This window comes from Cebus imitator, unplaced genomic scaffold, assembly GCF_001604975.1.
Source record: "Cebus imitator isolate Cc_AM_T3 unplaced genomic scaffold, Cebus_imitator-1.0 Scaffold10, whole genome shotgun sequence".
NCBI lineage: Eukaryota > Metazoa > Chordata > Mammalia > Primates > Cebidae > Cebus > Cebus imitator.
In genome coordinates this window covers 6,874,201-6,900,368 of record NW_016107325.1, presented here as the reverse complement: position 1 = coordinate 6,900,368, position 26,168 = coordinate 6,874,201, and the positions used below count along the sequence as shown (strand labels likewise).

The 26,168-nt window shown below is 34.8% G+C and overlaps 1 protein-coding gene across 1 annotated transcript in view; it reads left to right on the top strand.

Annotated features, from left to right (window-relative positions):
* Window positions 1-26,168, top strand: part of KCNH7 (potassium voltage-gated channel subfamily H member 7) — a 470,024-nt gene that overhangs the window by 285,236 nt on the left and 158,620 nt on the right. The window contains exon 3 of the mRNA XM_037745216.1: window positions 12,380-12,535. Within this exon, the coding sequence (XP_037601144.1) occupies window positions 12,380-12,535 (156 nt within the window). The remainder of the gene's footprint in view (window positions 1-12,379; window positions 12,536-26,168) is intronic.

Below are 26,168 nucleotides of genomic sequence, written 5' to 3'. Positions count from 1 at the left end.
CTGTATTACTTCTTTCTAAAATGCTTTGCTTAGTGCCCACTGAAACAGCTACCAATTCATGAAGTCAACATTACTCAATTTCCATACACAGTACTTCCGACCCATCAAACTTTCACTATATGTACAAACTTCCTATCATTTTCCCATTCAGCTGCCTGGACTTTTGTAAAACATCAGATAAGAAATATCCAGAAGTAGATTTTACCGTGTGTTACTCTCCTATTGATGAATGATAAAATACCACAAATTAGCTGCTTTAAACAATGCCATTTTTCAGTCATAGATCTGTAGGTCAGAAGTCTGGGCTAGGTGCGGCTGGGTTTTCCACTCAGTGTGTAACAAAGCTGAAATCAAGTTGTGACTCTGTGGCTGTGGTTCTCATCTGGGCTCAGGTCCTCTTCCAAACATGCTGGTTAATGGCAGAATCCATTTTCTGTGGTCATAAGACTGTGTCCCCACTTTCCTACCAGCTGTTTATTCATCACTGCTCTCAGCTCCCAGGGGCTTCCCTTCTCATCAGCTGTTCAAACGTGCATGTTTGCTTTCTTCCAGACCAGCAGGAACACCTTTGACTTCCTCTTCCGTGACAAATCTCTGCCTTTAAGCCTCCTGTGATTCTAGTAGGCACACCTGGATAATCTCCTTTTCTTAAAGTAAACTGTGCCATATAACGTAAACTACTTGTGGGAGTCTAAGTCCTTCATTTTCACAGTCACTGGAATTTTGCAGAATGCATATGACAGAGAAATGAAATATTGGGAACCATCTTTGAATTTTGCCTGGCAAATACTGTTAGTGATTGCTAGCCAGAGAAATACCCCATTTTCCTATTTTTTTGCTCTTATTTTTCATTTGTTCCTTATCTTTGTGAAACGCTATCCAATTGAACTGTCATTCAATGTTTAAAGCCTTCTAGAACCTCTGATAAAAATCTGTTAAAAATTTTCAACAAGTCTAAAAAACTAGTAAAATAAACAGGGTACTATGAACCAGATATATCAGGGCAAGTGTCTGAATTTCACTTCCTAGCTATTAGACCAGAGTCAGTAAGCAAAGTGGTTATGGAGCCCTCTTAGTCTAAGTTTCCACTGTAAAACTGGGATAGTAATTGCTATCGCTAGAACATCATCTAATGAGTCTTTTAACATTCTTACCACAATGGTAGAGCCAGACTTCTCAACTAAGAGTTTCCGAGCTTTGTTTTGTTTCTATTTTCTTTCCATTTTGGTTCTGCTTGGTTTGTATTTAAATGCAAAAAACCTCCAATAGTGGAGTCAGACCAGATTTTGCCTTACAGAAAAATGTTACCTTTCCACCAATACATGATTCTCAATGGGCTTTAGAATCCTCACAATTTATCACCAATGCCAACAACTTGCCTCAAATTGAAGTGCTATTCTCATCTGTTCTCTCTTAAATGCTTATTATGGCAATCACATGGACCTATGAATTGATCATTAAAATAATAAATTATATACTTGGGACACCCACACTATACCTTGAGAACTTTAAGTATCCATTATGGGAGGTGATTTATTTATAATGTTTTTGTCTGATGCATGCAATATATTTTGCTTATATAGTTTGGTTCTAAAACTCTCCCATATCTAGTGGAATAATTTTTAAGCTGAGTTTCCTCTTCTTCCCTTAGTATATTCTCAGTGATGTGATCAAATTTCTTCCCTAGTTCACCTCCTCTGTTTTTTTTTTCACCTTCCAATAATTTCTAATTTTAATTAATGACTTAGAATTCAAGTGCCCCTCAAATTATTCTTGTCTTTGTTTTAACTTTACAACTGACCTTCATCTCTTACTAGGTTCCCCAATTCTCTTTCAAAATTTCTTCATTTTGAAAAAAAAAAAAAAAAGTCCTAACTTACTGCTTGTTTTCTTCATTCATGAATATGGTTTTGTCACTTAATTGTACAAGATTTGTGGGTAAGTTATTTTCTTGTAAACACATTGTGATGCTTTCAAATGACTTTAAGGTTTCCCCTAAAATATTGAGTAATGCTTTTTAAATGTTTTAAGCCTTCTATCAGTTTTTGCTGTTTCTTTGTTTTACTTTTTGTGATTAGACACTCCCCTTCTGATGAATATTTTAGTTCCCCTCACTTTCACTAAAATGTTGAATTTCATCTTGGCAAATTATCCTTAATAATAATTTGTCATTCTTTTGACCACCACACAGAACTAAATCTATTATATTTTATCCCCCTTGAAGTTCTAGAAGAATTTAATACTGGAAAGTCATTTATCTTCTCCAAATATCTGACACCAACATTTTTGTCCTGATTAAGATTTCTGCCAATCTATATGGAGACAAATGTAGTGCCTTATTATTATTATTATCTAGTCTTATTTTGTAGGCTCTTTTTGCCTTCTCTACCATATTCAGCTGATTCTCATTATCATAGCATTTTGCTACATTTTTGTTCTTTAAATATGGAATGCCTGCTTACTGAAATTCCGTTTACTCTCTTTAGCAAATAATTTTATCCTCTGATACTCAGGATTCAAACATTTTGAAACACTCAAATTTGGTAATTTGAGGAGAAGTGATGACAGGATTATTCACAAGAACTCAGAACGGTAAGAGAAACACAAATGAATGGTGGCTTGGCCCAGGGCTAGTAACAGTATAGAGCCACTAAAAGGGGCAAGCAGCAGAAATGAATCACTCTGCTGGAACCCTGAGATGGCTAAATGCTGAGGGTTGACAGAATCTACAAACCTCAGTGAAAGATGAAACCAACTACTGCAACCCCATAAGATTGTAATCTGGGGAATAAATACTCCAACATGGCTCTCCTTCCTCTCCAACTTTTTGCTGGAAATCCCCACTGCTTGAAACCAAATGGGAAGTCAGGAAAATAAGGACATTCTTGCAGCACCTTTTTTCTATTCTGAGCAGGAAGATAAGAATAGACAGTGAACATAGAAGGGCAAACTGAGGAAATCCAGCAGAAATACGCTACCTTTTATACCACCATCTCAATTTTTTTTCCTTGAGCGGTTGTGGCTTAGGAGTTGCATATCACAAATATTTTTGTTTGTTCAATTATTTTTTCCTGAAGTTAGGTTCCAAAATACCATTTGATATCTTTATATTTTTGCCGAGCATTTCATACCACTTTGGTCTCTGAAATTAAGTTTGAAAGTATCTATGCATTTCCCATTAAGATGCAACTTGATTTCACCTCTCTGGGAAGCCTTCCATATACTCCATACAGAGACTATAAATAGTCATTGTTTCTTAGGTGCAGTTCTGAGAAGCAGCAGCATCTAAAATAATATGAATGAAATAAATTCAGTCTCTTCCTGTTAACTGAAATTTGGGTATATGGTCTTCTTTTATTTTTTATTTTTTGAGACGGAGTTTCATTCTTGTTACTCAGGCTGGAATGCAACGGTGCAATCTCAGCTCACCTCAACCTCCGCCTCCTGTGTTCAAGCAATTCTCCTGCCTCAGACTTCCAAGTAGCTGGGATTACAGGCGTGCGCCACCATGCCCAGCTAATTTTTGTATTTTTAGTAGAGAAAGGGTTTCACCATGTTAACCAGGATGATCTCGATCTCTTGATCTCGTGATCCACCTGCCTTGGCTTCCCAAAGTGCTGGGATTATAGGCATGAGCCGCTGCGTCCAGTCTATATGGCCTTCTTGAGCCCGGTCTATATGGCCTTCTTACTATGTTTTCCTAGTGATGTTAAAAGATGACCAAATATTAGCTCCTCCCTTGTTTTTATAATCACTGATGCTATATTGTCTGCTTTATTCATCTCTAGCAATTTATAACAACAATAAGGAAAGGGAATCTAGGAAATTAACCCTTATCTTATTAAGTTTTAATCTCTTTCTTTTCAAATATAATACATGATAGGTCAGCTTTGCTAATGGTTTTATACTGTCTGTTATAATCCTACCAGTGTGTTCATTCTATTTTTTTTCCAATTCTTCTGTACTATTTGAAGGATTATAAAAAGTCTCCACTGACATCAAAAAGTCTCTCCCAGTGGCTTACCATAGTGCCTGAAATTTCCATCTTCAGAGAAACTTTTCTGATACAGGGCTTTATCTCCAGAAAGTGCTTATTAAGCAGACTTAGCTTACCTAAGAGAGGTAACATGTTGACACATTCAATGATCAGCTTCAAAGTCATCAGGCAAAATGAAGGAACATTGGTGTTTTGATGAAAGTTCCTGTTTAGAGAAGCTAACAGCTTAACCTTCAGTTGATGGAATTAACCCCATCTTTTATATCCAACATATTTCTAGTTATGAGTAAAGCCAGAGGAGCATAGAGATTGCTGTAAAAAATTCTAAAGCTGGAGCTGAGGTTTATTCTCTTATCTTAAAATTAAGCCTCATGCATCTCTGAAGTCAGAAAGTGCTTAAGCAAGGCTCTTGGATAAATGTATGGACTGGTAAATTTTTATAAGGGATAAGACTCAGGAAAAGTTCAGAACTAGAGGCAAGGTCTAGGGAGGTAACTGTAGCTGAGGCTAATAGGACCAGAAATAAGGAGAATAGAGTATGCAGTCAGATGTTCACAAGGGACATCGTTATACGGCAAGCACATTTTCCCCACTCCCCAGTTAATCAATATTGAGCCCTATCTTGCAGTCAATAACTTATTGTCTACAGAACTTAAACTTATTCTTTGATATTTTCTTTATGATAAGGATAACTCATACTTTTTCAATATACAAGGCAATATTTTAAGCTTTTTTATAGATATTGGCTTATTTCATCATCACAATAACTCCATAAAGTGGGTAACACTATCATATCCATTTTACCGATGGGGAAATCAGGGTGTCAGAGCAGTTAAGGAACTTATTCCAAGATGAAACACTGGGAAGTGCCAGACCCTGGAATTAACTCCTGGCAATTTATGCAGGCTTTAAGCTCACCTTTACATTTTGCAGCCTCTCATGGACACAGGGAACAACAACCTGTGTCCAGCACCAGATAAATGTATGTTGCTGGATGAACAAATCACATCATCTGATCCTGCATCCTTTTCTGTGGTCTCAGTGTAGAACTGAACAATAGCAATCACTGCTCTGTTACTTTGAAAAGGGACTAAGCTAGGTCCTGAAGCCTGCTATGGGTGTAAGACACAAAAGCAACAGTAAATGTGGTCTATGTGAAGTTGAAATGAAACCTCTCCCTCCTGCAACCACTTTGGAAGAACACATCTGGGGCAAGATGAGCCACTGCGAAGCAATTCCTGCCATCAGGCATCTGCTTCATGTTCATGCCTCTGGCAGCCTTGGGGAGCAGGGAACATCTGTAGCAGCTATATGCCGCAAGGTCTGGTGTCCAAGCCTGGGAGAAGGATGTTATCAACTAAGGCTGGACAATGCTAAGCATGACACTGCCAACTGGAAGTAAAAGCCCTATTCTCACTAGTTTTCCAGGGTATCTTTTCTACCCCCTTTTTCTTCTGTAAAAATAGTATAGGCATCAAAAACATAAAATAAAAATCCCAAGTTACAATAGTCCAACAGAATATAATCTTTTATGAGAGAAGTAGAGGGCTAAAGTACCTAGAAAAAAATACCTTCATTGTCACCTTTTTCTGCTTCTATATCATCATACTTGTGCCTGACATAACTACAAAGCCTAATCTTAACCACACTAAAGTCTCTGTACCTATTGCAGCGGACTCATACAAGAGCTCTGAGTCACCTTCAGTAATCTGTTTGTTGTTTTAAAACATGCTTTTTCCTGTTGGCTGCAGCAGAGAATCCTTATGATACGTGCTGAAGTCAAACCCTGAAACAATATAGAGCTTTGTGTGACTTACGTCACATCACCTTGGCCGGACATGGTGGTTCACACCTGTAATCCCACTTTGGGAGGTTGAAGTGGGCAGATCATGAGGTCAAGAGATTGAGATCATCCTGGACAACATTGTGAAATCCCTTCTCTACTAAAAATACAAAAATTAGCTGGGCATGGTGACAGGCACCTATAGTTCCAGCTACTCAGTAGGCTGAGGCAGGAGACTTGATTGAACCCAGGAGGCGGAGGTTGTAGTGAGTTGAGATGTCATCACTGCACTCCATCCTAGTGACAGAGTGAGACTCTGTCTCAAAACACACACACACACACACAAACACACACACACACACACACACACACACACACACACACACACACACACACACAGAAGGCTTCCCTCTGTTACAAAAAGAACTTGGAATGCATTAGACCATCTATGTCAGCATCCTGACATTCTTACAGACTAGCCATGTGACTTGGGGGAAATTATGTATTTTTTTTATGTCTCAAGTTGCACTTCTATATCATGGGGATATTTAGTGGATGTACTTCCTTAGGGTTCTTTTGAGGTTTACATAAGACAAAGAATGTAAAGAACGCAGCATAATAACTGACATAGAACAATTGTTTAATAAAAGTTACCTATTATCAAAATCAGATGTACTGGGAATGGGAGCAATAAAATTATTTGTCCTGAAAAGGGGCCACACACCACTCACATTGCCCTGGAATTTCCATATTGTTCATGTTCTCCTTCCACCTGAGATGCCTCTCCTCCTAACTTCTACCTATCACAATCACGTCAGACCCAGCTTTAAACTATGATTCTGATATGGTTAGGCTTTGAATTGTAATCCCCAGAGACAGACCTGGTGGGAAGAGATGGGATTATGTGGGTAATTTCCCCCATGCTGTTCTCATGATAAGGAGTGAATTCTCACAAGATCTGATGGTTTTATAAATGGTAGTTTTTTGTGCACTGACACACATGATCTCTCACTTGCTGTGATGTAAGATGTGCATGCTTCCCCTTCCACCAAGATTGTAAGTTTCCTGATCCTCCCCAGCCATTTGGAACTGTGAGTCAATGAAATCTCCTTTGTTTATAAATTACCCATTCTCAGGTAGTATCTTTATAGCAGGGTAACCAACTAAGACAGCTTCCCTTACAAAACCTTTTATATCCCTGAGAGGCATTACTTGTCTTCTCCTCAGACACTCCATTACACCCCCACTAGTGGATTTTTTTTTTTTTTTTTTTGAGATGGAGCCTTGCTCTGTCACTTGCTGGAGTACAGTGGCGCTATCTAAGCTTATTGCAACCTCCACTTCCTGGGTTCCAGTGATTCTCCTGCTTCAGCCTCCTGTGTAGCTGGGACTACAGGCACCCACCACCATGTCCAGCTAATTTTTTGTATTTTCAGTAGAGACAGGGTTTCACCACGTTAGCCAGGATGGTCTCGATCTTCTGACCTCATGATCTGCCTGCCTCAGCTTCCCAAAGTGCTGGGATTACAGGCATGAGCCACCACACCTGGCTGGATTCTTTTTTTTTTTTTTTTTTTTAACAAAAGATTCCTGTTTTTAGTTATGTTTGTAACTCCTACAATTTCTACTATAGTACCTTGTACACAGTAGGTGCCTTACCCATTTTTGTTAAATTTTGTTCATCTACAATATATTTTACTCATTCTAAGCTATAAAATAGGCTCCAAAGCTATAAACATAGAACATAATGTATGGTTCCTTTTGACAGTCACAGGGACATCATGAGCACACCAGGCATATCGCCATTCGTGATCTCAGTTAGAAATGACATCCACACAGGATGTGGCTGTCCCCAGGATTCTCAGTGTGGCTTGACCTTGGCAATCATGTGCACTTACTATGGCAATATGCAGATTTGCTCATATTCTAAGTAAGCCCAGAAAATTCAGTATTGTGTTAAAGCAACTTGACTAAACAAATAGCAGCTTAGTGGGGTGGACCTGCAGTAAATACCTTTGAGGCTTGATAACATAAATATATCTGGTGAAAAACATTGGACCAAATAATTAAATATTTGCTTGGGTATAAAAAAAAGACAAAAAGAATTAAAAATTATCATAAACGTGTCTAAACTTCCTAATCATAAATGTAGAGTTGGTTTGCCTGGAGACTGAGTGCAACACTGTAAATCAGCCTCAGCTTGTTTTAACACTCATATTTCCCAGTACACTAATTAAATCCACAAAGCTCCAAAATTAAATTGGAACCAGAGCTGAGAAGTGGGTAAGCACCATAGGGCATCTTAAGAGCCGGGTTCTGATTTACGTGTCAGAAAATGTGTGAGGGTTCTTCCTAAATCACCAAATAATTTATCCACTGTTTGTCAAATATAAAAAAGAGCTGACTTTGCTTTTCTCAACAATCAAATTTATAAGTATGAAAAGATCTTAACACCTGAGCATAATGTTAAGAGAATGCATCAATGAAAAGGGGTGATAGTCAGCAATTAATTAGAAAGTCACATATATCCATATTTTGAAAAGGAAGGGGAACAACTCCTGAGGAAACACAGCCAAAAATATTTCCTTGGATATGTCAGAGTTATCTCATAAAATTTCTGGTGCAGAATATTAATGGATTGTTGAATTAGGTCTTTTATGTTATAAAACCTGATCTCTGTCAAGCAGTATGAATTGGTCTTGGGATGTGAAAAGCTCTATCATATTTTATTTAGCAATAACCTTTTAACTTAGAACAAGCTTATGAGGAAATCACTGCTTGAAGATATGTAATCAAATATGATAATGCTATTTTAACTGGATTCCTAGGATCTCAGACCAGAGCCAATATCAAGGAAAATATATCGAATAGGTGACAGTGGCCTTTGGCATTCCCTTTCCTCTCCTGGCCCAGCCCTTTGTCTCTGTAGTTACTCCCTCTCCTTGGTGACTTGAGTGACCTATGATATTTACATTCCTCCCTCTCAGAAGGTATCTTTGAAACAGGGAAGGGGCAGGACACAATTCAGTGTTTCCCAATGACATTCCAAGGAGCTAGATGTTATCACAGACTTCTCTAAAGCAGGACTTCGGAGTCAAGTAAACTTAGAAAATGCTGCATTGGACAAAATATATATTTGCTTGTTTTTGCAGAATTTCTCAGAACTTCTATTACACTCATGTACACAGAGCATCTCCTAGAGAAGGATATTTCCTAAATTGGATTAATTATAGCAAGCCCCTTCCAGTAACATCCATTAACATCTCACTCTTTGGGTAACATTAATGCAAGGGAAAAAGTGAACACAGAACAAGTCTAAGTTCAAACCTTAGTTCTGCTACTTAGTTAAGAAACTTCTCTGTGATAAGGTTTTTCATTGCTTGGTTAGTGTTTGCTGGATTAGGTTTCCATTGCTTTTGCTCCCAGTGTTGCATTCAAGAAAAATATTTGGGAGCACAGAGTGATGACTTCTTAGGGCAATGTCACTTGAAAAAAGTAGTATCTTGACAGAACTTGGTTGGAGTTTGTAGAATTATCCAAGCTAAAATATTTTTGTTCTATAAAACGTATTCTATTCTTCTCCTCCTCTAAATTGCATGTATCTCCTTTCACTGTCTGCCTTCCAGGAGCCTATGCAAAATTGATGGAGATATTAAATCCCCAAACTAAAAGAGAAAAGCATGTGAATGTGAGTCTTCAGTTGACGTTAGAGGAAATATATTGCTTAATAGAAATGTATGGGAAACAATGATAGTGGGCAGTAAATCCCAGATTAATTACATTCATTTAATGTGCTGTAGAGCCAATGAAGATAGCCAAACTTTTAAATAAAGCACTATAATTTTACCATTTTTAGTATGAGACGTAAATTTACAAACACTTGTATTGAAAAATATGATTTTATCCCTTATTACCAAAAGCGAAATTGCTCTATTACAAAACTATTAGATTGCTATCCCCACATATTTTATTTCTGGATTTCTCAAAAAAAAATTATATTTTTTATAGTCAACAGTATACCCCACATGTTGAAAAATTTCAAACTGCCTAAATAACAAATGTGTGAACTCACAATGATATTCTAAATGATCCAGGAAATGTCATTTTAAATGGTAAAATCAATGTGTATTTTGGTTCATTAGAAAAGTACATAATGACTATTTCTAGCATCTCCTCAGACTCTGTTTAACGTGTGTACTGTGATGCCTGGCCTGAAGCACTTCTATTTTTAGTTCTAATGGAACAGCCTTAAATTGTTTATTTTCTGTTTACTAAAGTCATCCGGTTTGTTACCATGGAAACTATGACAAGTGCTCAAGCTAACTATTTTATTAAATGAATTGGAGACATAGCTGAAGACTGAAGATGCAGCATGCTATTCCTAAGGCATATTTTCCAACATCTGTAAAACCATTGCCACATTTATAGAAAATATGAAGTTAGTTATAAAGTTATCAACATTTCGAATTTGAGAGGCTGTCCACATTTGTATTATAACTGGCATATCTGAATGATAAGTAGCACATAGGCATTCCCAACTTAGAAAAAGTCTTTCTAAAAGCATATTTGTTGATCAGTTCCTTGGAAATTTTGGCCGGGCGCGGTGGCTCACGCCTGTAATCCCAGCACTTTGGGAGGCCGAGGCGGGTGGATCACGAGGTCAAGAGATCGAGACCATCCTGGTCAACATGGTGAAACCCCGCCTCTACTAAAACTACAAAAAATTAGCTGGGCATGGTGGCGCGTGCCTGTAATCCCAGCTACTCAGGAGGCTGAGGCAGGAGAATTGCCTGAACCCAGGAGGCGGAGGTTGCGGTGAGCCGAGATCGCGCCATTGCACTCCAGCCTGGGTAACAGGAGCGAAACTCCATCTCAAAAAAAAAAAAAAAAAAAAGAAAGAAACAATTTTACAAATCATTGTTAGATCTGCAGGTCCACCCTCAAAACCCCTTTCCTGTGAAGTCCTCAATCTACAGCAATATCCATTATAGCTTTTGTTCTCAGCTCTAGCAGCAGAAGCCAAGATGCAGGATAAGAAGAAAGGAAATAGTTTTCTTATGCTTACTGTAGTAGAGCTTACATAGGTCACCATTTGGGAATACTCACATCTACTGGCCTTTGCAGATATTAGGGCTCCCAAAACCATTCAGCTATTTGCCCGGCCCCTGTCTCTAGCTTCCAGGGGTCCTGACACTTGCTCACATTTCCTTCTCAAGTTTCATGCCGGACTAGTCTTGCTCTCAACCTGCTCCCACCTCTACATTGAACCATCGTTCTCCTAAAGATTCAAGGTGGTCTTAGCTAGTTGTGAAAAACAAAAGCAGTCAAAATAGACACTATTTCCTAAATCAGGAGGGTCTGATCTTTTGCTTTCCCTGGGCCACATTGGAAGAAGAATTGTCTTGGGCCACACATAAAATACACTAACAGTAACAATAGCTGATGAGCTTAAATAAATAAATAAATAAATTGCAAAAAAACTCAACATTTTAAGAAAGTTTACAAAGTAGTGTTGGACCACATTCAAAGCTGTCCTGGGCCACATGTGGCACATAGGCCATGGGTTGAACAAGCTTGTAAGTGATTAAGAACACTTTCTGAAGTTTTGTTATTTTAAAAATATTTTATTTTTAACTCAAATAGCTGAAACTGAAATAAATTTCAAGACTATGAAATTTCCATTATCTTGACTAAAGAGCATATTCACAGGGTGAAACTGTGAGGAAACCGCTTTGAGGGAATTCTAGAAGTCAGCTCCAAGGAGTCAGTCAGAAGTCAGTTGATTTAATAGAAGTAAACTTTTCAAGTGTATGCTCTGAATCTTGGACCTGTGGGTTTCTGTTGGAAGATGGATGGTGGTGGTTGATTGCAAACTGAGTCATCCCTTTGATTATTCATTTTTCAGATAATTCTAATGAAATATATCTTACTAGAGCTGTAATTTTGCTTTTAAAAGAATATCATCTTGAAGAATATCATCTCATCAAGATTACTAACACAATAAGATAGACAAAACTTTGTACTTATTTTCTAACAGAATAAAAACCAAACAAAACCATTGTAATTTGGATGTTGTGAATTTTGCATGTAAAAGAAAAGAATTACTGTAACATATATGAGTCAATAATTTACTATTTTATGTGCAATAAATTAAAAGAGAAAAAGCACAAAAGTTGCTTTTGTTAAAATCAATATGACATGAGTTATCTTTATTTTTATATAGCTATATTATATAGAGATTCTGATTTAATCAAAATGTATAAGAAAATGATAAGAATTATTTCCAGAAAGTTAAAGAATATATATTTTGAAAAATTAATTATTATAAGGATGGGTGTGAAAGCAAAGAGAATTTGATATTTCTGTTTTTCCACAATGTAGTAACTGATTTTATCTGTAATGTTTTTCTAGAATAACATATATATTTTAAAGAATATGGTATACAATAAAATATGTAGTAAAAAAGTTGAAATTATTTTTTAATACCAGTGATCATTTAAGATACAAATTTCCTTAGGAGCGTATTTCAATTTTAATATGACTTGATAGTTCAAAATGAAGGCATATTTTTAACTAGCATTCATTTTTCATCTCCTTAGGGTCCACTTTTATTTGTAACACTCATATAATTCCAGTGAAAAACCAAGAGGGCGTGGCTATGATGTTCATCATTAATTTTGAATATGTGACGGATGATGAAAATGCTACCTCTCCACAGAGGGTAAACCCAATCTTACCAGTCAAAACTGTAAACCGTAAGTAAAAGGCAATGCGTACTAAATACTGTTGATAATTCTACTACTATAGTCATTTTAATTCAGTCTTTATTTCAATTCGGTTCTCAAAATATCTTTATATTAGAAGTAAAATAATTTTACATGAGAAAGCATGAGCTCCTGTTACCTTTTGGTACCTTTCAGAATTTATTGGCTGATCCGAAAGCCATTTAATTTGGATATCATATAATGTATTTAACCCCTGATGGACATTTAGGTTGTTTTCAAACTTTGGCTATTAAAATTATGCCAGAATAAATTCTACTTATGTATTTTCATATGTGCATATGTGTATTATTGGGCAAATGTATCTTCAGGGTCATGTAAGTGGGATTCCTGGGTCAAGGGTGATGTATATATAATCTTTTCAAATACTGCCAAATTCTCCTTCACATGCTTTCAACCATTTTATGTTACCACCAACTATGAATTAGCCCTTTTCCCAAAAACTATGCCAACAGAGTGAATCAGAATCAGTTTTCTTGACTATTGTCATTACCATAAGTTGGAAGTAGTACCTCAATTAGTTTTAGTTTATATTTATTCTATGAGTAAGGCTCATATATTTAAGTGCAATAGACATTTCTTTATCAAATGTCCATTTCTTATGTACATTTCAGTTGTTTAGTTTCTCTATCTCATCAATGTGGAAAGTAGACTGCAAATAACTTACCTAAAAAATAATGTGCTTTTTAACTTTTTCATAAATTTTGTTATTTAACGGGTTTTTTGGTAATGTGTCTAAATATATAACTCTTTCCTTTGTTGCTTCTAAAGTTTTGAGACATAATTAGAAAAGCTTTAACCATTCCAAGATTCTAAATAAATCACTTCCTTTTCCTGGAACTTATATGATTTCATTCTTTAGGATCCTTGATCCATTGTAAGCTTATTTTGATGTATGGTGCAGAGTATACAGTTGATTTATCATTTTCCCAACGGCTCGCTCATTGTTCTAACATTATTTATTAAAATGTCTATTTTTTCATGAGTAATTTAAATGCCAGCTTTATCATACACTAAACTTCCATATGTGCTTGAATCTATTTCTGGATTTTCTATTCTGTTCTGTTGGTTTATTTATCCTTCAGAATCATATGGTTCATATATACAGTAAATAACTAATATTGCATTATCCCTTATTATTTGATACTAATTTTCAGAAGGTTGAGGTTATTTTTTGATTAATTTTCCATGTGATCTTTAGAAGCAACTTTTCTAGAGCTATAAAAGATTCTTTAATATTTTCATTGGATTTACATTAAATGTATAAGTTAACTTGAAGATAATTGATGTCTCTATAATGTTGTAATTCTATTCAAGAATATAGTATGTATTTTTATTTGCTAAGTCTAATTTTTGTGTCTTTCAGGAATGCCTTAAAATTTTCCTCATTTGTTTACTTTGCTCCTTGGAATTTAACTTGTTATTGCTTCTATTATAAATTGGACCCTTTTTCCCATTATATCTTCTTATAAATGTAACTTTTCTTTCTGAATACATCAATTTTACATCCAACTATCTTAGTGAATTCTTAGTTTACAGTGACTTATACACTGACTTTTATGAATTTTTCAAGTATTCTATCACATAAAATAGAAATTGTTTCACATTTCCTTTTCAATTCTTGTATATCTCTCCAAGGTATCATTAAAAAGAAATCAACAGTGAACATTATGCCTTAGCTCTGATTGTCATATGAATGCCTTTAATTCAAATGTTCCACATTAATTGAAATGATGACATGTGAGTTGAATTGTATGTGCTTTAAAATTTTAAGGAAGTTTCCACTGACAAGTTTTTTAAGAATAGGTGCTGAAATTTGTATAATGCCTTTTTTAGCCTCTGTGGAAATGAGTGTGTTATTATTTTCCTTATTTTTAAAATATATTTTATAAATAAAGTTACTAATATGAACCATTCTTGTATCCCTGGAAGAAGCCACATTTGAACATGACACATTTCAATTTGTAGTATGTTTTTGGATTCTCTTAACTCATATTCATTAGGCAGTTTGCATCAATATCAAATAGGGAGATTGATTTGTAATTTTTGTCTGTATGTGTGCAATTTTCTAAGGTGTTGGTATCAATATTATAATTCCTTCAAAAAATAATTGGGAGTTTCTTCTCCTTTTTGTATACTATTGAAACATTTAAATAGTTTGAGGATTATCTAGACTTTAAAAGTTAGGTGTGATTTCCCTGTGAATTCACCGAGGTACTTATTTGTGGTACCTGTTTGTGAAGTAGCTCCTTGACAAATTTATTTCTTCTTTAATAATGGTCAGCTCAAATTATCAATCTTAACTAGTGTCAGTTTTGCTACACATTATTTCCCTAGAAATTATTTCATGAAAATATTTAAATTTTATTTTAATAGAATTATGCAAGATAGTATTTTATGATTTTTTTTAAAATCCTGTTTCTGTAGTTATTTATATTGAAATTTCTCATTTCTTTTACTATTGTTTAGTCTATTTAAAATTATTGATTAATCAGTAGCTTTTTTTCTAAAAATCTACCTGTTTATTGGTTTATTAATTCTATTAGTTTTCAAACTCACAAAATTTTGCTTTTATATTTCTTAATTCAGTTTTTATCAACTTACTTTGTGATCTCTTTTTTATTGCACTGATTTATTTTTATCCTTTCAGTATTTTGGTTTATGATTTTAAGGCTATATATTTTTATCTAAGTACTGTTTAAGCTATACCTTCTGAATTTAGAAATGTAATATTATTTTTCCAGAAAATATGCAATTTTTGCTTTCCTGGTTTTTAACTTGAGTTGTTTAATATAGTTAGCTTTTAGTTTTCCAGTAGGAAAAGTGTTTTTAAAGTATCATTTTTTGTTAAAAAGACTTCTGGTTTTATTGTCTTACAGTCATAAAATGCTATTTGTATTATTTCTCCTTTTGTAATTGTCTAAGATTTTCCCATGGTTTATTATTTGATCAATTTTCTTTAGTATGTCATGTGAATATGAAAAGAAAGTGATATTACAGAATATCAGGGTACAAAAGTTGATATCTGCTTTTTAAAACTCTACCTACTATTATGCTGTCTTCTATATCCTTACTTATTTCCTGTCCTCCAGATAAGTCTTGGATTTAAGAAAGTACATTAAAGTCTTCTACTGTTGGGATATTTCTTGGTATTTCTCATTCTATCTCTTACAATTTCTGTTTTATGAATATTGCTGCTCTTGTTTATTTCATAGTCATATTTCACAGTCATAATTTTTATTAGTATAAATTAGTATTTAGCATTACAAAGTGTCGACTTTATGGTTACTAATTTTCCATCTAAATTCTACTGTATCTTAAATCATGACACTTGAGTCTTTTTTCTATTTTGCTGTATTTTAAAGTTATCTTTTTGTCATTTGTCTTTGTTTTAGTTGTGTCTTCTTTATATAGTGTGTGGTTTTTATACAGTGTGAAGCTTTACTTTAGTGCTTATAAGAAAATAATACCTCTACTTTAATTGATTATTACTACAGTAGATATTTACATTTATTGATGCAATTGATGTGTTTGTTTTCTTGATATTAACATATTATATGTTAAATACACTCTCTTAAAGTATTTCATTATGTTATCTTTTCTTTGCCCTTTTAAAAACTGGTTTTGGTTGTTGTTGTTTGATTCTGTTTTGTTTTTGTGTTGTTTGGGAAAATTTATATAATTTTCCAATTCCAATAGTTATCTTTATAAGAAATTATTGTATACTGTCCTTGACCCTTGCCTTTTTTCCTCAGGCAGTATATTTTGGTTCCTTACTTTGAGCAAAAATAAAATTATTATGGCAAAAACCGCAATTACTTTTGCACCAACCTAATAGCTTATAATCCTTTTCCTCTTCTTCCCATCATGCAGTTTTCATCAATAATATTCTATTTCTTAAGGTTTATCGTTTTGCTCCTGAGTATCCTTAGTCTCCGACCATTCAGTTTGTCGGTTTAAATAGCATCACTTGACTCCCATCTATTGCCAATAAGGCACTCAGTGTGCTTATCTATTTTCTTCTCCTCTTCCTCCCATTTTGTTGGGATATGGTATTTCTAGCATGTCAGGTAGGTAATGTGTATATACTTCTTACTTTTCTTTTGGCCTCACATTTCTAGCAAAATATATTTATGTCTGTCTTTTTGTCAGAGATTCCCAAACACAACTTCTTAGATGAAGTATTCCCCTTTGGAAGAGGTTTGTGGGTAAAATATTTTCAGAGTTCTCTCGTGTCTAACATGTTTTTATATCACTTTGACATTTGAAGGACAGCCTAGGCAGATGTGACATTAGTATTTGGTCCATATTCTATGCCTCATGAATCTGATAGATATTGTTTCATTCTTTTTTTTTTACATGAACTGTTGCTGACAACTAGTCTGATGCCAACCTGCTTGACTGTCCATTGTAAGAGAGTTTGGTATCTGGGGTCTGGTGTACTTTTTAAGCCCTTCTATTGTCTCTCCAGAAACTGGAGCTCATATTATAAACCTGCTCTTGAGATTTCATACTCAGTGTGAGGCCCACTTCTGCTGAAGGGGAACTCCGTTTAATAAGTTTTTCATCACTCCAGGGAGACTTCTGTACTCCTCTTCATTTAGTTTCAGCTTGACTCTATTGCAGTGTGCTCTTCTGAACCAATTTTGCTGGTATTAGCAAATTCCCCACCTACATGTAAATAAAAGTCTGTAAGTTGTCTTCCTCTAGTTATTCCATAGGGATGATTTATGGATACTTTTATTTGAACCCTCCTTTATTAATCTCAAAGGGTTATATAGGGATCCATGAGGATTTGGGAATTTAGATATCTATCATTGTCTCTGGGAAGCCGGAGGCCTTATCACAAAAACTTTAATATTTAAGAAAAGAAATTGTTATACTGTGTATAAATTCAGATAGCAAAAATATACATGTAATGAAAAACATGGTCCCAAAAGCCTATTTTGTAGACCTAAGTATAATACCAAATCAAACACTCCTCAGCTGACAATTTTTCATAATAGCAATTTCTTCCTTAAGTATGTCTAAATGACAGCACAATATTCTTTTAAAGCAATATTGACACAAATACATTAATGTAATATGATTCTAATATTCTGAATGTTTTACCCTGAACAATATTACACTTGGGGAAAACTCTATCAGAACTACTAATTCATCAGTCTTCCAGGTGACATATTTAGAAAAAAAATTGAACTACCATAAAAAACTATTCTTATTCCAAAGTCTTGATCCTCTAAGTTGATGACTGTTTATTTTGTTATACTTTCCACTAACAAATGCAATCATTAATGAATGATTCCTGGGAGCACACTGCTAATATCAACCTCTATTTCTGTCATGAATACCAATAAGGTAATTTGTCTGGATAGTGGATACTTAGTTTAGTTTCCTCACTGTCTTCTCAAATTCTTATTTTTTCCTATGGAATAGTTGTCTTGCATGGTTCATCATATTGGTTGGAAATGAAAAAGGGAGGGTACATCAGCAGCATGGCAGAGAAGGGGACTTTAAAAAAATAATATGTCCATTTAAAACTGAAATGTAAATGGAGAATGAAACCTTGGTTTCCTAAGTGGAAGGTAGTCTTTACAGTAGCCTCCAGGATATAATACCCAATTTATGCAACTTTATATTGCGATTAAAATAAAGTCTTATGTGCAAGTTATAACAAATGTAGTAGAGATTCTGCTTCTTATTTTGTAAACATAAGTGACTTCCCTATGCTGTAGCTGTCACTAATACAGGGAATCATTGGAGAGAGTATAAATACGCAGATAAAATTGTTTCCAGAGCATTATAAAGGCCCATTATTTACCACCTGTATATTGTTTTATTATACCCTTCTGTCATTATATAGCCTAGATTTTCCTTTACTTGGTGTCAGTCTTGAAGAATGGATTGTTAAATCAAACATAAAAGTTAAAAAGGGACAAATTATGCTTGGTAGCTTCTGACACTATCTAATTTCTACCTCATATTTTTTCTCATCTTTGGCAAACCCCTGCTGATTTTTTTTTTCTTTGAAGTATAACATTACTACCAGTGTAAAATAATGATTTTGGCTATTTCAAACATTGCCATTCCAGTGATAGCCACTTTAAAAAATTAAAGAATAGAAAATTCTGATGCACCTCTTTTGGCAGACACATCTAAACCTTCAAAATAGTAATACTATTACTTCAAAACCTACGTCGTAACTGCCAGCTTTTGTATCACTTGAAATGATCTGAAATAGAAATATGGTTACAAAGAAGTATACAATGGTATCCACCAAAGCAAATTTTAAACTGGCATTTCCCTCTAACCAATGCATACTCTTTTATCTAAAGTGTTTGTAATTGCGGGTGTGTGTGTGTGTGCACACACACGCCTGCGTGCGCGTACATGCATGCCTGAGGGGTAGGATTTAAGTGAGAGTTATAAGAAAAAGATTGTTGTGTGTTTGGGAAGATGTGACTTTCTGAAAATTTAAATACCTCTACTGAAATAGAGACAAAAAAAGGAAAAGATATGACATGACTACACACGAAGCATAAGTTCAAGAAAAGGGAGGTATTAAATTGAGAAGGTTAAGTTAAAGAAAAGAAGTTAAACACAAAATAGAAAATATGAATTATACAAAGGCATTATGATGCATTGGGCTCTGTAAATTCTGAAAACTTAGAGACTTATTTTATATTGAATTAAATAGTGGATCATTTCTCAGTACAAATACCTAGCTTCAGAGCAAGGAACTCTAAATAAGAAGTGAGCAGCTTTCTCTGAGAAGATCTAATTTTTCATAAACGTATTCTCTGTAGAAGACACAGAACTAGCCACAATTAGATGACTTATGTCCTCTGAAATGAAGCAAGTACAGAAGAAAGTGTTATTTTGATAAATCTTACTATCAAGTTTTGATAAGCACTGCGTAATTAAGCCAATTAATTGCTACATAATAGATATAAATACCAAATAAAAGATGAAATTGAGCACTTTCTCACTGAAGTCTTCTATAAAAAGTTTGCAGTTTAAAAAATGGAAATAATACAGAGTGAAAGAAAAAAATTTTGCTTTCCCTATTAAGCATAAGAGGCCACATTTAAAGGAGCCAATAGTAATAGAAAAGTGTGTTCTCTTTTTTTTCAGCTGTGATATTTGGTGGTCTAGAATATTTGTGAATAATGGAAGACAAACAAATTATGCATTCTTGTTTACATGATTAATTCCTGAGTTAACTGTCATCAAGTAGAAGAGGTTTTCACTTTAACTTAAGTTGGATTCCCTTCTTTTGCATTCCATGTCCCTGCATTCCCTTGAGTCTTTCCACCCCTGTAACAGCTATTTCAGTACCATTTGCTTGTTCCTCTTCCTCTGCTCTTAAAAGCCATTTGTTTCTCCCCTGGGAGCTGCTTTTAATATTCCTCCCTTTTTAGTCATCTCTATAAACCCTGCTTGGGCGAACTCATCCTTTATTTATAGGGCAAAGACCCTCTCATAAATCAATATCTTCAGCTCATATTTTTCTTTAGAATTTTCTTTCTTTAGAACTTTCTTTAGAATTTACAACCTTGTATATCCCACTAGACATCTCCTTTGGAAGACTGCAGTATTTTTAGGTGATTTAGCATTTCAAACTAAGGACTGGCTTTCCATCTTCAGCTACCAACCATTTCACCCCACCAAAAAACTCTTCCTTTTCATACATTATGAATAGAGTCATTATCCAAGCCTCCCAAGCCAGAAACCTGAGCATGATATGAAACGTCTCCTTCTCTCTAATCCTGTATTCTCTCAACCAAAGGGTAGCCAAAGTCTATGAAACACATCTGTTAACTATCTCTCTTATGTAGCCCACTGTAATTTTCCTACTCAGACCCTCAACACATCTTTCTTGGGCTGATATAATAATCTCATAATTGGTATTCCTGCTTTAAGCTTCTTTTCTTCAGGATCACATGTCATAGTATTGTACATCACATCATAATATTCCACTGTCTATATCCTTTACAATGGTCCTCTATTGCCTAAAATATAAGACTCCAAAGCCCTGTGCATGCATAATACAATCAACCTATCATGATATAACTTCTGACACTTCTTCAGTCTTATTTCCCATCACATCCCACATTTCAATGGGGATTCCTTGAAACTACTATTCACTTTATGACACCTAATTTTTATCATGTGGTGTCCCCTCTACTAAAATGATTTCCTTCTTCTAGCATACCTATTCCAAAGGACTCTTCATCTGTGGAGCATTCTTAACTCGCCCACATGGGTCCACATGTTCCTGCCCCTGTAACATCATAATACCTCATACCTGTCCCTACTACCACATTGGTCACATTAGTTTGCTTAGTAAGCAAGTAACGTGAATGAAGAAGGCTAGGAGTAAAACTATAGAGAGAAATGAGGACTGCGGGAAAACTGGAGAATGTATTTATCTTATTTGAAGTGGCCCATGACCCTTCAGCTCTACTTCATAGCAGGGACATTTTATTTTCTTCCATACAGACCTAATATTTTGCAAATAGTAAGTATCCAATATATATTTGTAGAAGACACAAAACATTATTTTTTGCCTTGAATAATTATTTTTTTCCTACTGAATGTGCATTACTCAGATTGCCTGTCAGTCGTTCTCCAAGTGTGAGACCATCAACGTCACCTTGCAACGTGTTTGAAACACAAGTTCTTGGGCCCTACACCAGAACAACTAATTCAGAAGCACACAAATTCACCAAGCTGTGTTTTAACAAACACTTCACGTCATTCTGATGCCCAAGAAACTTTCAAAACCATGTCTATGTGAATGATTGTTTAGATAAAACTATAAAAATAAATTTTAATTGAAAATAAATGTAAAAAAGTAGACTCAAATTTCTGAAGTATCTTATTTTCATAGTAATTTTTAAAGGGTGCTTTGTCATTTAATCTGATTAAGGTACCATAAAGGACATTCCATTATCTTTGAAAATATTAAAATTACACTTCCCAAATCAAAGAAAATTTTACTTTTATGCTTACTAAAATTTTGAATTATTCTAAAAGCTTCAACTGAAGCTAAGCCTAACCACACAGAATATAGTTGATAATTTAGGCAATTATCTAGCTAATTTAAGTCACTAAAAACATATTCATATGGTTTGGACTCAATACTCTGGCTAACTGACACATAAAATACACATTTGCCTCAACAGCTACATTACTCCCTCAAATTTGTATCTCAGTTTTTAGATCTCAAGCTAAGAAACAAAGAAATTTTCTATAACTGGTTTATAACAGGGCTGTCACAGTGTTTTTACTATTCTCCACTGGAGCTGAAAGTCATTCTTTAATTCAAAGATGAAGAGCTGCAATAGTAATATAGAGTTTCCCATTCAGTGAGCATTACTATAGAAACGATCTATTATTCAGAGGAATTTAATTAAAGGTTTTACAGTGTAACTAATGTTTACTATTCATATGTATTTGGAAGCTTCCTCTTTTTAAAGATTAAATTTGATATAGAAAAAGGAACCATGACATGGTTGCAAAAAAGAAATCTGAGGAAAGTTTAGTTATAGTTGCAATAAATTTTATGTCATGTTCCCCACCACCACCAGGATTTGAACAAAGTATCTATTTATAAGATCAAGAAAATTGCTAGTAGTTAAAAAAAAACACATTATTTCTTCATTAATAATGGATGTTAATGAATGCCCAAATTGGCATATCCACACCAGAGAGCCCCCATATGAATATCATTTGGAAGATTTTGTTACCTAGCAACACCCAATGAGGGACAGTCTCTATTCATACAGCGTTTGAGTAACTGGTGTCTGTACCATTTGTGTTTGGAACACTCCATCAAGGGTTCTGTCTGTCTATGTTATGGCTACATGATCAGCTGTGTCTATGTTATGGCTACATGATCAGCTGTTCAATTTTGGTTAAGATGTTATCATTTTCACAGGACTTGAGTAGACTTTTTAATTTGACATTTAGAAAAGGAAGAAATCTATCAAAAAGAAATTATGGATATTGCATGTATTGATTTATTAAGCTGTTATTTTAAGCACATAGAAACTTAATTAGGTGTATATTGTGCTGCTATGTTTACTTTCATTCCCAATCTACTCTTACTGAGAGATTTTAACCCCAAGAGGCTAAAAGCAGTCCACCACCTTGTCCTGTCTTCTGCCTTACCTTCCTTATTCAAATCTATGTTTCCTGCTTCTTTGCTCTCGTGATGACTCAGCCAGATCACAAGCAGTGTCCTTCAGATATCATCAGTATTTGTGAATTTGTTTACGGGAGTGCTCTGTTGCTGCTGCACCTCCTCTGATTGTTCTCATGCCTTGCTACAGCACTGATCCTCCAGCCTCCACTTATTGCCTTTAACTCACATAACTTCCAGATTCCCAGTTGGTCCTATCCTCACTGCTCACTGTAAGATCTTGGTCTTTCCCTGGTATCTAATACCCTAGCAAATGTCACAGGATTCTTAGTCTTTCATGGCATTACTGATCAGATCTGCTCCTTTAAAGAATCACGTACCTATCTAGCTTCAAGTTTACTAGGTCAGTGGACTCCCTTGAGATCTTTTGTTATCACTAACACAGGCCTGCACTGGCTACAGTAGCCCATTTGTCACCCACTACTCAGGGTAGCCGCTCAGCTAGAACTGAGTTCACATTGAATGATAATCTTTCTCAGTCTAGCTGCTATCTACATTATTCTTTGACAATATTTTGGGTTGTTCTAGCAGATCATAGGCAACGTCATATACCTTCTTACATATGTAGGAGTAGGATAGACTCATGTCCTTGCAGGATCCCTCTACGAAAATTTTCTTTACTTCCTAAAAAGAAAAGGCAGCTATGTTAGTCATCATCCCTGTTTAACTCACCAAATTTAATTTTCTTCTCTCTCTGATTCAGGAATTAAAGTCGTATTTCGCTGCAAATCCAGGGTTATCTGGCTGGAGAAAATTTTCACACTGATTTTAAGGCTTCAAATTTAATGTCGGATTTGTAAATACTCTGACATTAGAAAGGTACACTGATACCAATTCACACATCCCTATTTGGTGTGATAATAGCTGTTTGTAGGGTTAATTCAGATCATAATTTTTTTCAGGCCAAAAGATGGCTGTATTTCCCTCTCTGTACTGGACACTGTGGCCCTAAGCCCAGACATCTTCCTTAGGGCTGAGGGAGCCCAGCTGCTGAAAATATCAGCTATTCTGGGTACACTGCTGCCCCTCCCTGGAAATTGTGGTCTAAGGCAGGAATCTACCCAGCATTACAGCCTTTCCCATGGTGTGGTTATAACTGGTGACAGGTAGATGTGGGAATGCAAAGGCCAGGTACACTGGCTTCAATTTGGAGGAATTCTGAGGGGCTATTCCTACTCTTGAGTTCCAGGAGGACTAACTGAAGCTTTAGCTACATTTGAAAAACAGTTTAACTTCTTCTTCTTAATCCTGCCTTTTTAATAGACATAACCCAAGAGAGTTCTCCCTCAATAAGCCTTTTTCACATCTAGTTTCAGGAACCCAACCTAAGATATCCTCCCATCACTCCAACCCTTCGTGAGGGGACAGATCTCTGCTTATGGCCTTTACAACAACCTCCACTTTACTTCCCACACAGGTCTTCTCCTATTTCACCATAGTGTCTAATTTGCTTGACTACTTGAACTTAAGTTTCTCTCAACTTTTCAGTCCATAATTCAATCTAGCAGAACCAAGCAGGAATAAACTATTTCTAATTATATTTAATTGGGGTTTTGCAGTAAAAATATGACATAATCAAGGTTTTAAGAATTTATAGAAATGATGAAAGATTGAACAAAGGAAATGATTGGAAATTTGCAGTTGTGAGGAAAATCAATGATTGAAAATAGATGGATAATTTTGCAGAGATTTTTTGTTTCTCCACAAAAATATTATTGTTTTTAATATCCTTAAATATGGTCTTAAGTTAGAAGAATTGGCTGAGGTCAAAAACGAGTGTAATAGTTTTCTTCCAAACTGTAATAGATAAGAATCAATTCACACAGGAAGGAAGTGGGGAGAGAGAGGGCGGGAAAGAAAGAGGCAGAGGAAGAGAATAATAGCAGCAGATTGATGAGGTCTTCTCAAATTGGAAAAGTTTAGTAAAGCCAATTTCTAAAGCCCCATTACCTTAGGAGATAGGTTATAAATATAGTTATGATCATTATAATTTTATGAGAAATATGACTAACACAAATATGTAAGCAAATAAATACAAAACTAAAAGGAATATCAAGATTCAACTAATACTAGGGCATCCTAGGGGAGGTCAAAGCTGAAAGGCTTTGGTTGGAGAAAGAGGAGTTAGTTATTCAACCTATGAAATTATAAGCAAAGTTATGTATATGCATTTATTTACATTTTTTCCAAGAGAAACCAGGATTTTCATTAGATTATCATGTGGGTATTTATGACTCAAGAAACACCAAACCTTGGGTAAAACTAAAATAAAATCAAGGAGACTGCTGTTCTATGCTAACCTGACATAGATTCTCTATACGAATTTGGCCAAATATTTAACATTTTTGCATATATAGATTAATGTGATTATTCTAGACTTTTTTAAGAGAAAGATGATGGGAATATCTATGTTTTCTTGGCTGAGAACTGAAAAGTAGTTAAATATGACACAGAATTCATGAAGATGAAGACTCTAAATTTAAATTCCACATCTTCACAAAAATGACATGTCCTGAGAAAGACATTCTAGTAGTAGTTAATTATAACTATTATAGTTATATTCATGAGTATTAACAACTGTATGCCTTCTTGAATGAAAAGAATGTGTTCAAACAAAATTATATCCATGTAAGTAGTTTACCAGTACTTGTAATTCTTTCTAGAAATATGTAAAACCGTGTGCAAAACCTTATTCTTTTCCTCTTATTTCACATTTATTGAGCATTATAGTAAATAGGTTAAAGAGTATATATTTTAACTATTCAAATTAAAAATGATATATAATAAAATCTGAAGACTTAACTTACAAAGATGTTATTTAGTGTTAAGATCCATAACAGGATTGCACTCATCTATGTTTTACATTTCATGCCTGAAAGTGCTAGCATTGAGCAAAATTCTCAATGTGCATTCTTTCCGGATGAACTACAGTTAGACAACTAAATCTGTAATGCAATATAACATGGTCCTATTAACCTAGTGATGCAGAAAAGACCATCTGTACCACATTGGATATGACTAAACTATAGGAATAAACTCAATGCCTTGTGTGGTCATTAATTTAATAAAGCCAGTGAATTGTTTTTTAAAGGAGGATTGTAAAGTAAATGATAGAAAATTAATAAAAGTAGGCATTGACTTTCAATCATCATAATAAACTTGCAGAATTGATTTGTAAATTGCTTTAAACTCAATTTCATGTGCATTAAAAACTAATCAAATGACTTCTATGCAGTTTGCTAATTTTCAACTTGGCAATTTACTTGAGCATATAAAAGTTATTAGTAGAGATATGTAAGAATGCTTGCAAAACAGTTGTCACGATACTCTGTTACTTAATCTTATTTGTGCAGATTGGTTACTCTTATCTTTGTCTTATTAATCCAGAGTTTAATGTTG